The sequence below is a fragment of the Myiozetetes cayanensis genome, unplaced genomic scaffold, assembly GCF_022539395.1.
Source record: "Myiozetetes cayanensis isolate MyiCay16 unplaced genomic scaffold, myiCay2020 scf2-11, whole genome shotgun sequence".
NCBI lineage: Eukaryota > Metazoa > Chordata > Aves > Passeriformes > Tyrannidae > Myiozetetes > Myiozetetes cayanensis.
In genome coordinates this window covers 16,113,368-16,126,573 of record NW_026087411.1, presented here as the reverse complement: position 1 = coordinate 16,126,573, position 13,206 = coordinate 16,113,368, and the positions used below count along the sequence as shown (strand labels likewise).

General features: G+C 40.2%; 1 protein-coding gene across 3 annotated transcripts in view; it reads left to right on the top strand.

Annotated features, from left to right (window-relative positions):
- Nucleotides 1–13,068, top strand: part of TP53BP2 (tumor protein p53 binding protein 2) — a 51,662-nt gene extending 38,594 nt beyond the window's left edge. For all 3 annotated transcript variants that reach the window (XM_050316417.1, XM_050316415.1, XM_050316416.1), the window contains exons 12-18: nt 331–820; nt 1,212–1,993; nt 3,888–4,025; nt 4,625–4,758; nt 5,737–5,903; nt 9,044–9,243; nt 11,992–13,068. In XM_050316417.1, the coding sequence (XP_050172374.1) occupies nt 331–820; nt 1,212–1,993; nt 3,888–4,025; nt 4,625–4,758; nt 5,737–5,903; nt 9,044–9,243; nt 11,992–12,033 (1,953 nt within the window). In that variant the 3' untranslated portion in view covers nt 12,034–13,068. The remainder of the gene's footprint in view (nt 1–330; nt 821–1,211; nt 1,994–3,887; nt 4,026–4,624; nt 4,759–5,736; nt 5,904–9,043; nt 9,244–11,991) is intronic.
- Nucleotides 13,069–13,206: the final 138 nt, after the last annotated feature.

Below are 13,206 nucleotides of genomic sequence, written 5' to 3'. Positions count from 1 at the left end.
AAGTACTTTGTTGGAAAACAACCTCTTGCCTACAGATGCTACTAAGTGTCTCTGATATCTCTAGGGAGAAATTACGGTGCTTGGTGTTTTAAACATAGCTGCTACAGAAAGAATTAAAGAGAATGGGTTCAAACTATTACACAAACAACAATGATGAGAAAATGTTTCAAGCAGTCTCTTCGTGTTTCCAATGATGTTGTAAACAGTGTTACAGCAACAGTAGAAACACTAGATACTGTGTTGTTCTTTGAGCCTCTTTAATCCTTCACAGCAGAATTGTAAACCATGTTTTACTGTTTTATCTTAATGACATTTTTTTTTGTCTTTCAGGCAACTAATAAAAATGTAACAAAGGTGCCACCACCTGTCCCCACTAAACCAAAACAGATAAACTTGCCTTACTTTGGTCAAACCAGTCATTTGCAACCTTCTGATACAAAGGTGGATGGAAACCTGCAGAAGCTGCCTTTGGCTATTGTAGCTATGGGGAACAAGCAAAAACCAGTGGCACAGCAGTCTTCCCATCCTTCTCAGCAGATACAGCAAAGAATTTCAGTACCTCCTGCAGGTTCTTCCTCTAGCCAGGATCAAATTCTTCCTTCCTCCAAACAGGAGAGTCCCCCAGCAGCTGCTGTGAGGCCTTTTACTCCTCAGCCGGCCAAAGAGACTTCACAGCCACCATTTCGAAAGCCTCAAACTGTGGCTGCAAGTTCAATTTATAGCATGTACACACAACAGCAGACTCCTGGGAAGAACTTCCAGCAGGCAGTGCAGAGTGCTCTCACGAGGACACACACCAGAGGACCACACTTCCCAAGCGGTAAGCATGTGGCTCTCTACCTCTCTTCTGTCTGATAAACCTCAGATACATGTGCTTTCCACCTGGTCTGTGGGTGTAAAGCTGTTCCTTGGGGGAATTAAGTGGGTGAGACCACTGTAAGAATCTTAAGTGGATCTTCCATGCTGTATGTGAGTGTTAATGAAAAGTGTAAATTGTCTGCCTTGTGTTTGCAAGATAAGTGATGGTAAACCTTGTTGCCAGATTAGTTCTGTTCAGTTGATTGTATTATTCTCTTCCTTGCTCTACATAAAGAATACACAACCTGATTTACCTTTTTTCTTTGTTGTTCTTTTCTTGCTGATAAAATATTCAAACTTGTTGTTTTTTGTTTCTGTTTTTTTCCCCTGCCCCTCTCTGAACTGCTATGCAGTGTATGGCAAGCCTGTGATGGCAGGAGCTGGTGTACAGAATCAGCTGTTGCAGACGGAGAATGTCTACTCAAACCTCCAAGGCAAACCAGGCAGCCCAGAGCCTGAGATGGAAACAACAGCCTCTGCTCATGAGAATCATGAACCAGAGCGAATTCCCCGTCCTCTTAGCCCGACCAAACTGCTGCCTTTCTTATCCAATCCATACCGCAACCAGAGTGATGCTGATCTGGAAGCACTACGGAAAAAGCTGTCCAATGCACCCAGACCACTGAAGAAACGTAGCTCTATTACTGAGCCAGAGGGTCCTAATGGCCCCAACATTCAGAAGCTGTTGTATCAGAGGACCACTCTGGCTGCAATGGAGACTATCTCAGCTCCATCGCATCCCTCCAAGCAGACGGCATCAGCTGCCAGTCCTGAAAGCCCAGCAGAAATCCCCAATCCTTATCTGAGCACAGAATCAGAAAAAGAAACAGCTGCTTCTATGCCAGAACCAACTATTGCTGAGGAAACAGAAAACACACCATCAGACCAGAGTGAGGCTGTTCTTCCCTCTGTACCTTTGGACCCTGTACCTGAGGCTGTATCAGATAGTGATGAACTCACGCAGCCAAAAACAGAAGAAACAAACCTAGAAGCTCCACTGCCACTGGAGGTATACATGGAAGAATATCCTCCATACCCACCACCTCCCTATCCATCAGGGGAACCAGAGAGTTTGGGAGAGGACTCATTCAATATGAGGCCTCCTGAAGTTACTGGACAGTTTTCTTTGCCTCCTGTAAGTATTAGTTAGTATTAGCTCACAACTTGGGTGCCCTGTCAATAAATCATTTCAAGCTCTGCCATAAACTCTGTGCATTGTGTTGTAGAGCTTAAGCAGATGTAGGAGAACGGTCACATGAATGGTCTAGAAGTCTCTCTGTGGGTTATCTGTTCTATTTGTGTGATGGTCTTATCTCCAGACTGAATGACAGTAATGAAAAGCCTCTGTTGTCTCTAGAATTAATGACATAATGAAAAGTTTCAAATGGAATCTGATATACAAATAGTAAAATTCTTCTGAGCTCTAAGGAATATTCCTTATAAAGATCTGCCTACTACATCAGATTTTTACTTCATTTTTAAGAGAAATTAAAGTTGATTTTTAATGACGTACAGATACAGATTTCACAAGCGTTTCCCACTATTGCTAAGAGCTGGAAACTAATTATCTTAATCCTAGATTGCATATGTTTATCTGAGAAGTGCCTTGCTTGAAAAATATGGAGAAATTGACTTCTTTTGTTTCTGCTTTAAAAACTCATTTGTAGACATCAGCTGTTTGCATTTCTTCTACTGAATGCTTTCTGAATTTCTTTGGACCCTGATTTAACATCAGTCTTTTCTCAAGTTGCATCAAAATGGAGTCTCTTGGGGCTAAGGATGGGCAGTATTTTTACTCTTGTTTATTTTGGAAATTTCCTTCTCTGTGTGTGGTGTGATGTTATCTCAGTGCTGTATAACCGAAATGCTTTATGTTTTTGGTTTTTCAAAAACTTGCTTTGAAAACCTATCATGAATATAATTTTTTTAATAACTTGATGCATGGAAGTGGTTTTTTCCACTTTATCTTCAGTGCAGGGTAGTTAAAAGCTTTAAATGTGCTTTTTAATCTTGTAACTTCTGCATAGAAGAGACATGGCATGTTTCTATGCTTTAAAGCTTATGTACTTGTTACCTTTTACAAGGAAACTTGAGTGGTAGGGTTTCCTAAATTGTAAGAACTCATTTCTGGTTGGCTTTATAATAATTCTGCAGCAATGAGAAGAAACCGGCCCAACTTCTTGATTTCATATTTAAATACTTGGGTTGTGCTGACAGGCTTTTTCTTTAAAAAGCCCATACTTTTGATATTATGTAGAAATCAACAGGCAGAAGAGTATTTTCTGGGAATCTCTTCTTATATCTCTTATCTTCACGTGTTTGCTCTTGCAAAATGTGAGTAATTTCTATTCATCTTTGCCTGGACATCTGTCAGAAATTTACATACCCTCATGAATAGTGTTTATTGCTGCTGCACAGCCAGCTGGGGCGAGCGCTGAGCTAATGCTGGGTGCGTGTTCTCTTAAAGAAAGACTACAAACTCAGCTAAAGGAGTGCTTGGTTTCCAGTATCAATGGGAACATCTAAAGCATTTCTGTATGTGGTTCTGTATTCCTTGCAAAACCATTTTCCGTAACTGTTTTCTCCTCTGCTAAACTTAGAAAAAGTGTTAGGAACTTAACATCAGCACTTAAAGTAGTGTCTTGTGGAGTGTGCTGCTTGGTTTGTGTAATGGCTGTGAGAGTTAATGCTAAAATTGTCCAAACAACAACAACAACAAAAAGAAAAAGGCATTTTCCCCTGATCTTCAGGAATTTGGGAGTTTTCTTATTTTGTTGATGTTTGATCAAGGTGACTTCTGTAATAAAGTTGAACAGTGACCTTGTCCAGAGATAAAGGCAGAGGTCTTTCGTAGCATGCCTAACCTAATATATTCATAATGTATCAGAGAATTGGTAGAAAATAGTATAGATTTCATGTTAAACAGTACTTTAGTTGATCATTTCTGCTGTCATTCCCAAATAAGCAGTCTTTTGTGTTCTTGTGTTTCTCAGGGAAAAAAATGTCTTTAACTTGTTACCTTTTCACAGGGGAAGAGGACGAACTTGCGTAAGACTGGCTCTGAGAGAATTGGGCATGGAATGAGAGTGAAATTCAATCCCCTTGCGTTGCTTCTGGACTCATCTTTGGAGGGGGAGTTTGACCTTGTGCAGAGAATAATTTATGAGGTACAAATACTAACTTGCAAGATGACGAACAGCAATCCTGGTTCAAAACTAGGAAGTTGCAGCTTTCCTGGACTGAGGAGACTCAAAGAATAGTGCACAACCTAGATCTGTCCTTGAGGAAATAATTGCTCATAAGTGATTGTACCTGGAGGCTGACTTTAAGTGTGTTAAATCCACAGTGGGCCTTTAGCATCAGGACTATAAATTTGCAGGACAACTTTTTTCTCATTTCTTATGTAGTGTTTCATCCCTATGTGGTGTGTTATCAGATAATTGATAAGCAAAATCCATGTGAACTTTGCTTACAGTTAAATAGGCAAATACTAGAAATTTGTTAAAAGTACTTTTTCTAAGTTATTAAAATACTGTTTCTCTGAACCACTCTAGGTTTTCACTGTTAAAAGGACACTGCAAACCTTTATATATGAGTCTTGTTGCAAAATTGGCAGTTGTTGTAGTCTTCTACCTACTGCTTGTGTCCTTCCTAGAAAAGTCTCAAATTTGTATTTCAGAATAGGACAACTCATTTTTATGTGCGAAGAGCTGTTTATCCTAGAGAGTTGCACTAGAATGTGACTGGTTCCTTTCTGTCTGAGCAGGTGGAAGATCCTAGCATGCCCAATGATGAAGGGATTACTGCACTGCACAACGCTGTGTGTGCTGGGCACACTGAAATCGTGAAGTTCCTGGTGCAGTTTGGGGTGAACGTGAATGCTGCAGATAGTGATGGATGGTAATGACTTCTTTAAGTGGCTCCTTGAAGATGCTCTCCACAAGAGAGCCATGGCCTGGGGGTTGCTGCAGCTCCCTCAGAATGTCCCTCATTTTGCTCCTGTGGAGCTGGCAATGACTCCTCCACAGCGGAGCAACAGCAGTTCTCTGTGGGGCATCACATGAGACTGTGCAGAGGGGAAAATAGGGAAATTTATACTAATATTCCCTTTATGAAAAAACTGGGTCTGATGTCCAGTAGGGTGGATACAGTTGTTAGGAAACTCCTGTGTTTGAAATTTAAGACATCTTACACATAACAAGCCGTATATAGTTATATATGCTCTGGGCAGTATCTTCTCAGTTCTACGTCCAATACTCAGACAACTTAAAAACAAAACAAAGTGGAAAACTACAGCCTGCAAACTAGGCTTGCAGCTCTTAATGGGCTACAAATCCTTCTCACAGGTAGCTGAGAAGATTATTTACAAAAGGCTAATGCAGGAGGCAGTGATTTTATTATTATTTCTGCATATAACAAGAGTGTCTGAGGCCTAAGACTGAGGGACAACAAACATCTTTATTTGACCTTAGTGGTTATCCCAATCATCTGCACAAAGTCAGATCTTGAAGTAATTGTCTAGATTGCAGGAGGCATGATGTCAGAAAGATTTCTGAGTGGGTTTTAAAATATTGATTAATTTTTAATTGTTATTGCCCTGATGAATGTTCTTAGAATGCTAATGGATTATGAAAGGTAGCATAACTAGAGATCTGTGTGGAAACCTAGCTTTAGGGCCCAAGCAGCTCTCGATGGCTCCTGTTATCTGTGAAAAGCAACCGCTCTTGACATCCTGGGTTAAGTGCTTTGGTGGGAAGCCCCCGGTGCTGCAGTACTGATTGCTGGAGGTCACCCATGAAAGTGGCTTGCTCCCAGGGGTCTCTGAGCGCTGCTACAAGCACTATAAACAGAGTGTCATCTTTCCTTCTTGCCTTGCAGGACCCCGTTACACTGTGCAGCCTCCTGCAATAACGTGCAGGTGTGCAAGTTCCTGGTGGAGTCGGGTGCGGCCGTGTTTGCGATGACCTACAGTGACATGCAGACGGCTGCGGACAAGTGCGAGGAGATGGAGGAAGGCTACACACAGTGCTCCCAGTTCTTATATGGTAAGTGCCATCACTGAGTTCTGGCAAGTGCTAGGGGCTCACCTGGCACTTCTCAGTGCATTTTTGCTCGAGGAGGGGTAAGCTGCACGCTTGGGTTGTGTGCCCATGCTTCAGGTTCCTCTTGGAAAGAGAGAGGTTTTAGCTGGCTTCCTGTCACTGAACAAGTTCCACGGAGACTAACTTCGTAACACTCAACCTATGGAGGAGATCTGAGTAACAAAAGGTTTCCCTACATCAAAAACTCTGAATTAAGCATGTGCGCTGACAGATACACTGCTGCGAGGTGGCAGTCAGGTGAATCTTGCCACATAAGTACTTCTTTTACGTAAAAACAACAGTGGTACGGGTATCTCAGTAGGCAGTTTCATACCTGTTACCTAGTGTCTTTAAGGAGGAGTATTTCCTTATGTGCACTTTAGAACCAGGAAAGGTATTGCCAAGTTTCTGCCTTGATGGAGATTAGTAAGCACTGAATTTGACTTCATCTTTCTGGCTTATTTTCTTCACTTGCATTTAAAAAGAAATCCCATATTAAATTTAGATTTTATTCAAATAATAGGACTACAGAGATACTATCTTTTAATGGAGAGCATGAATTCCCCCTAGGGTGTGATGAGTATTAGTCAATGAGGTTTTAAATTACTTTACTGTATGTTTTGTGTGTAATGGGGTTTTAAATTACTTTTCTCTATTTTGTATGTAGTTCTTGTCCCGTAGGCACCTACCAGCTGATGTGTCATCTCTCTGTAAGATGTCAGTGTAACAGTAATGTAACACAGCGTAAAAAGCTGTAATACTGCCTCGCTGGTTTTGTGGAACAGGCGAGATTGAGTTTCTGTAAGCTGCTCAGCCAGCATATTTCAAAACAGTCTGTCCAGCTGTCCTCACTAAGCTTGAAAACTGTATCTCTCGGTGCCAAAAATATAGTTTTCACTACGAAGGGAGGAAGCCTTTTTAACTAGCATCAAAGTCTGTGGGTGAAGCAAAATTCCATTTAGTTTTGTATTCAGACTCTCTAAGGGTGATCACCGAGAGCAAATATCCAAGGAAGATTGTAGGACTAGATAAAAAAATAATACTTGTCCAATATTTTGTACTGGCATTAACTCTGATATGAGTTAAGAGGATTATCTAATATACCATTATAATGGTATCTTTGTGTTGAACAGCCCTTGAGGGAGTTCTTTCAGGAATTTGTTTAATTCTTAAATTCAGGTAAACAGTCCACATCTTCCTGTGGAAAGGAGGTCCATGGCTTCATTAGATACAGCATGAAGAAATGCATTCTTTTTGTGTTTTTCTTTCTGGGCCCACCATCTGGTGGTCTAAGTTGATACTCTGGTTTTTGTTGGGTTTGGGACTTCTTGTGTGTGTTGTGAGATACTTTTCATGACCCATTGAAAAGACTGTAAGGCTTGGGCATATTGCCAGCTTTTTCCAAATTGAAACCACTGAAACTAGGGTACCTCTTGGTATATTGATTGTTCAGCCATCAAAGTTCCATATTGTTCCATTAGGAATTAATCCTATTGCTAAGACTGCTTCTGGTTGCCTATGATTGTAGTAAGAAATTCATTCACTAGTTAAATCTGTTTCTTGCTGTAAAAGAAGTTTGGGAATGTGTATCTGTCTGTTTACAGAAAAGATATGACATTAAAACCTGGCCCTCTAAACTCATTTGTAAGGTGAGAAACCTTGCTGTAATTCATTGATCACCTAATCCCTTTTTATTGTAAATTTATGCCCAATATTGAATAGCATCATGTACAGGTAGGCTTAAATAAAACCACTAATCCTTTAGTGTTGATTAAATGGCAAGTCTGATGCTGCTTAAGTATGCAATTTTTCACTTTCTAAGATGTAATGCCTGTGTTGTCTCTAAGAGCATGTTTGCCCTGCTACTCTCCTGGGACTCTTAATACCTCCTTAGGAGACCAGATCCATTGAGTGACTCTTCTGTTTGTCTGCTTTGATGTTTAATGCTCAGTCTCACCTTCCACGTGGGTGCAGAGCACAACTTCTGCCAAACCTGTAATTATACCAAATGCAAAGCAAGAGAAGAGTTTTTCTCTGAGCAGAGCTTATCATGCAGTGGAAGTAATTTTAATTTTATGTGATGATCTGGTATGCAGAAATAAAGACCTTGATTTGAGCAGATGCTTCCCTTAGCAGATGTAGGTAAAAATCCTATACAATAGGCTGTAATAGGTAAGTGATGAAAAGGGAAATGACAAGTTGTTTTTACACAGTGGGCAGTACTTTTTGCTCCTGGAAATACCAAAGCCAAACAAAAAAGCCCAGTCGGATTCATATTTTAAAATAAAAGAATTACATAAGAGAAAATCTGTGTGACAGTTAAGATACCTCTTCCACTTAGTTGCTTAGAGGCTGAGAAATATGTTCAGGAAGAACAATATCTCATTTTTTGCTATAGCTGTAAAATGAGCTAGTTTTAAATAACATCTGCAGGACATGTGTGTGTACTCCAAGACACCTTGGTCCAGAAGCAATTTAGGAGAATTGTGTTTCTGAAGTCGGTGTTTTAAAAAAATAATCAAAATAGTGTCAGAAATTAAGAACAACTGAGAAGTGTTTGAGTTAACGAAAAGCAACTGGAGGGTAGCAGACAGATCTTTCAGGTACAGGTCTGCGATGCATCTTGACTTAAGGTTCTGAAATAAAGTGACACGAGTGGCAAATGACACCACAGGCACCAAAATGACAGGGTGGTCAACCTGAGCAGGTATTGCTATGACAGAGAGAGATGACCAATGGACTAAGAATACAAGCAAGTATATTTTTGCTTATCACTTAGGTCCAGAAAGTGTGAACACAAACCCATAACCTTTTCTCAATCAGTGCTGCTCTCCCCATTTACCTCATATTTTTTGAACATGTGCAAGGAAGGAACCTGTCTGCTGTGTGTATGGAGTAACTCCACAGTGTCACCTCTTCCAGGACTGACTTTGAGTAAGCTGATGGCACTAAGATGCCAACTGTGATAGGACCTGATGTTGGTTTGTGTTTATATTTTTTTCCTGGACTGCTCTCCAGTAAGAGTAAAGCAGTCTTTCCACCTGTTGTCCTTTTTCTTTTCTTTATTATTTTAATTTAACTGCTCTGTATTTTCAATGTTGCAGGAGTGCAGGAGAAGATGGGCATAATGAACAAAGGAGTGATTTATGGACTCTGGGATTACGAGGCTCAGAATGATGACGAGCTCTCGATGAAAGAAGGAGACTGCATGACAATCCTGCGCCGGGAAGATGAAGATGAGGTCGAGTGGTGGTGGGCACGGCTGAACGACAAGGAAGGCTACGTTCCCCGCAACCTGCTGGGGGTGAGTCCTTGATACTGCCAGAGTCAAAAAGACCCCACCCCCATACGTGGAGTATACAAAGCACTTGTATACTCATCATATCTCTTGCATCCACGTGAGATGCCATTTTAAAAGCCAAGAGGAAGGAGTTTACATTCTCCATGTATTCATGTGGGGAACAGAATGGGTTAACACCCTCTGTTTAAGATACCTAACACAGATTATATTAATGAGGGCATAAAAGAACAACATATGTCATCACCCTGCTGTACATAGCAAGCTCTCATACTAATCTTGTCTCACCATCTGAGAGAAAAAAAACCCTTTTATTCAAACATGATGTGTGCATAAGCTTCTGTTGAGCATGTTCTCAGGCACATGGTGTGATTTTTGGGGCTGTCCCATAAAGGGCCAGGAGTTGGACTCAGTGATCCTTGTGGGTCCCTTCCAACTCAGGGTATTCTATGATTCTGTGTGAGCTGGTTTTCCCCTCTTTCAAAAAGTGATGCACTGACACAAAAGGCTTTAAGAACTGAGGCTTGCATGAAGAGTGAGTCCTCAGTCTTTCCTTGTCTGGGTATACACAGTGCACCTTGTGATCTGAGGATGTTTCACAGATATAAACACTGCAAAAATCTAGGTTATCTCTTTTATAGTGTTGAAAAAGAAATTACATTACCAAGTAAAGGCAGATTTTTGTTTTCTCCTATGCTTTTTAAGTAATATTTAACAATAATATTTAAATGAATGACCTCTCCTTTTCTCATCACCTTCTGTACTGCCCTCTTTTATTAAAAACAACTATGTACAAGTAAGGTAACTTCAGTTATATCCCCATATTTCTCCTCATGGCTGAGTTGCTAGAAAACTATGGCAGATGGACAAATTGCCTAAACATTCCATTAAGCTTTTCTCTACATATCCAGTTGCCCTGCTGCTGGAGATAAAAGGTTCTCCAAGATTAACCACTCTGAATTTTAGCTGATTGATTTATGATGCTTGAAAGAGGCTGAACCTCCTTCCTCATGCAGATAATCCTTACTCTTCAACTGGTTAGATTTTGCAGAGCAACTGCATCTAATGCAAAATCAGATTTCATTTCTGTATCTCTCTCAGGTCAGACCTACCCACAATGTACTGTAAAATTCTCCCTTAACACAGTACTTTTGCTCAGTGTTTTTCTCTCCAAAGTAAACATTTCTAAATTGAGAGCAGCCATCAACCCTGCACAGTAAGGTTAAAATAGCAGCTTTTTAATTTTTTTACCTGCCCCAGTGTGACTTGTGCATGTGCTACTTTGTCACAAGCTTGTGCACTCAGCTGAGCTCAGGTGTGTAAGAACACAAGGAGCATCTGTGCTTCTGTAAAAAAAACCCCAAAAGCACAGGGCAACACAGCTTAATCTGGGGATCACAACTTGTCCTTGTAAGCACAACACAACCCAAACAGAATCTTTGGGGAAAACTACCCAAGCACAGTATTATTCACTGTTACACTCTTGTGTCTGTTCAGTTGTTCTAGTACTTCCACTGAAATATTCTGTGGTGGTTCTCAAAAGCAATTACTGGACCCTTAATACAGCAGCTGAAATCGAGGCTATAACGTTCAGCACAGAGGAAAATGTTTGGTAGTTTAATATATTCTTAAGTTATATTTTTATCATGGTTCTTTTATCCCCTTGCAGTTAGGTGTACTGAATAAAACCAAGGATTAAATTATCTGCATCAGTACTCTACCCTTCCTGCTGATGCCCTAGCTCCCTAAGCTGATAAAACTGACAAATGAAATCTCTGTTAGGTGTGATGATAACCAACTCATTTCATCTCTGCTAGTGGTGAAATCATAGCAGGTTGAGACCTTGTGTAGGTAGAGTTGTTGGCTTTCTCCTAATCATGAGCTGACTATGAAAAAAGAAGAAACCAGAGTCTGGTTGAAGGGAGAAGAGGGCACCTGTAAGAAGAACTTTCTAGATGAAAGAACCTAAGTAACAATGTGGACATGCACTGCCATTTAGAGCATGGAGAATTCATTTCTCCTTATTGTATGAAGTGTATCCTATTTTCACATGCCAATAACCATGCTCTTCACAACAGCAGTTGTTCCCAAAACCCTTGCAAGTGGGAGCCAAGAACTTCCCAACCATCTCGGCACCGTCAATCGCCACCCTGTACCTTGTGTGTGTGGCCAGAATGTGTGAACAGCACGTGGCTCAAGAGCCACAGGGTGGCAGGTACCAAGTTATGGCTGGGTAGTTGAAGTGATTGCACTGGCCACTCACACTCTAAGTAAAGCACAGCTCCTGCTGTTCCATGGTCCTTCTGCAGCCAGATGTTTCCGGCTTGCCCAAAGGTACACGTGTAAAAGCTGATATGCCTTGAGAAAGCAAACCAGATTTTGCTCTCTCGTCCCCTTTATAAAACAGAACAATCCTGCAGTTCACAGAACACGAAAGTCTCTTGACCTACAAAGCCATGTGCTTTTCCTGGCCCACCCACCTGGGTAGAGCTGAAAGTTATGTATTGTGTGCTGTTCAATACCTTGCTTTGGAACTGACATGGTTAGTACTTTTTTTTTTTTAGCTTGCCTAAGAATACTAAATTTGTATTTGTTAGTGACCTGGGTGTTTTTATAATCATGCTTTTTACTACCTCAGATTACATTAGCATTGTAGCACCAAAAAGAAATTTTTTTGTTCATTTTTCTTTAAAAAAAAAAAAGTAACCTTTTAAAGCAATAAAATTTTAAACCTCATTTCTGTTTTACCCTCAGCTGTATCCAAGGATTAAACCTAGACAAAGAAGCTTGGCATGAAATAGTACAGCAGCCAGATTCTTCAAGTACTAATCATGGATGACTTACGAAAAAAAACCTCATTTTGTGTTGGTTCCAATATCATGAGACTTATTTCAATGACAATGTAATTTGAAAGCTATGAAGAATGTGCTTTGAAAACAAATGAAGGATTGATGCATTAGCAAATGGATGAGGGCATTGTACAAGATGAAATAATGCTTGCAAGCAAATGAAATTCTGCTGCCTTCGGTCGAAGCGAGCCATTATGTTCAAGTACCCACTTGGGTTTCTTCAAACATGGCAGAAGAGAATTTCACATTTTTTTTTCTGTATTAAGTACAAGGACCTTTTCAATTTACCATTGAAGGAATCATCATGAAACAGACAACTTGGCTTTGTCCAAAATTTATCCCAAGGCTTTTTCCAGATGGGAGAAATTAAAGTAAGTGCACAGCACCCAACTGCTCATTGCTGGAAGCAGAATGTTTGTTAAAGAAGCTAAACTGAAGTGCATCTGAACAGTCACACCCACCTGACTGATCCATTAAGCAATAACTTTTAAAAAAGCTGTAGCAACTTTAGAGGTTCTATGTATTCGAAACATTATGTGCTGTAACAGACAATGTAGTTTTAGATTCCTCTTTTTACAAAGAGTCTCATGTATTTATTGTATTTTGTACTTTGAAGACTAAAAGTAGAAACTTTCTGTAGTCCTTGACAACTTACTTGTTTTTACTCCACTGTGATACCATTAAACTTCTGTCTCCTCTTCAGCTTTAACTCTGGGTATTTTAATGGCAATTTTTATTAGACCATCTGAAAATGTTACCAGTACAAAACAGTGCTGTTCTACATTACACTACTATTCAACTACTTTCTGTACTAAATTGAACCCCTACTCCCCCATCCATTCAGGATAGTCTTTTGCATTTAAAATTGAGTTGAATCTGTTAGTTGCACGTAACCTTTGTTTCTCTTAAAAGCTAAGGGACATACTTACGAAAAAAGATTTGGTACAGGTGTTTTCCAAATAAAGCCTTTCCTATGGAACTATCCTTTTATATCTCTCTATTTGGGAATAATTTGGTAATGAACACTATTTAACAGAGGATCAAATATTTCCTTAAAGGGTATTTATGAAGTGCCTCACCCTGCAGGCCTCATGTTTTCCTACTAGGTAAGTCCTTACTG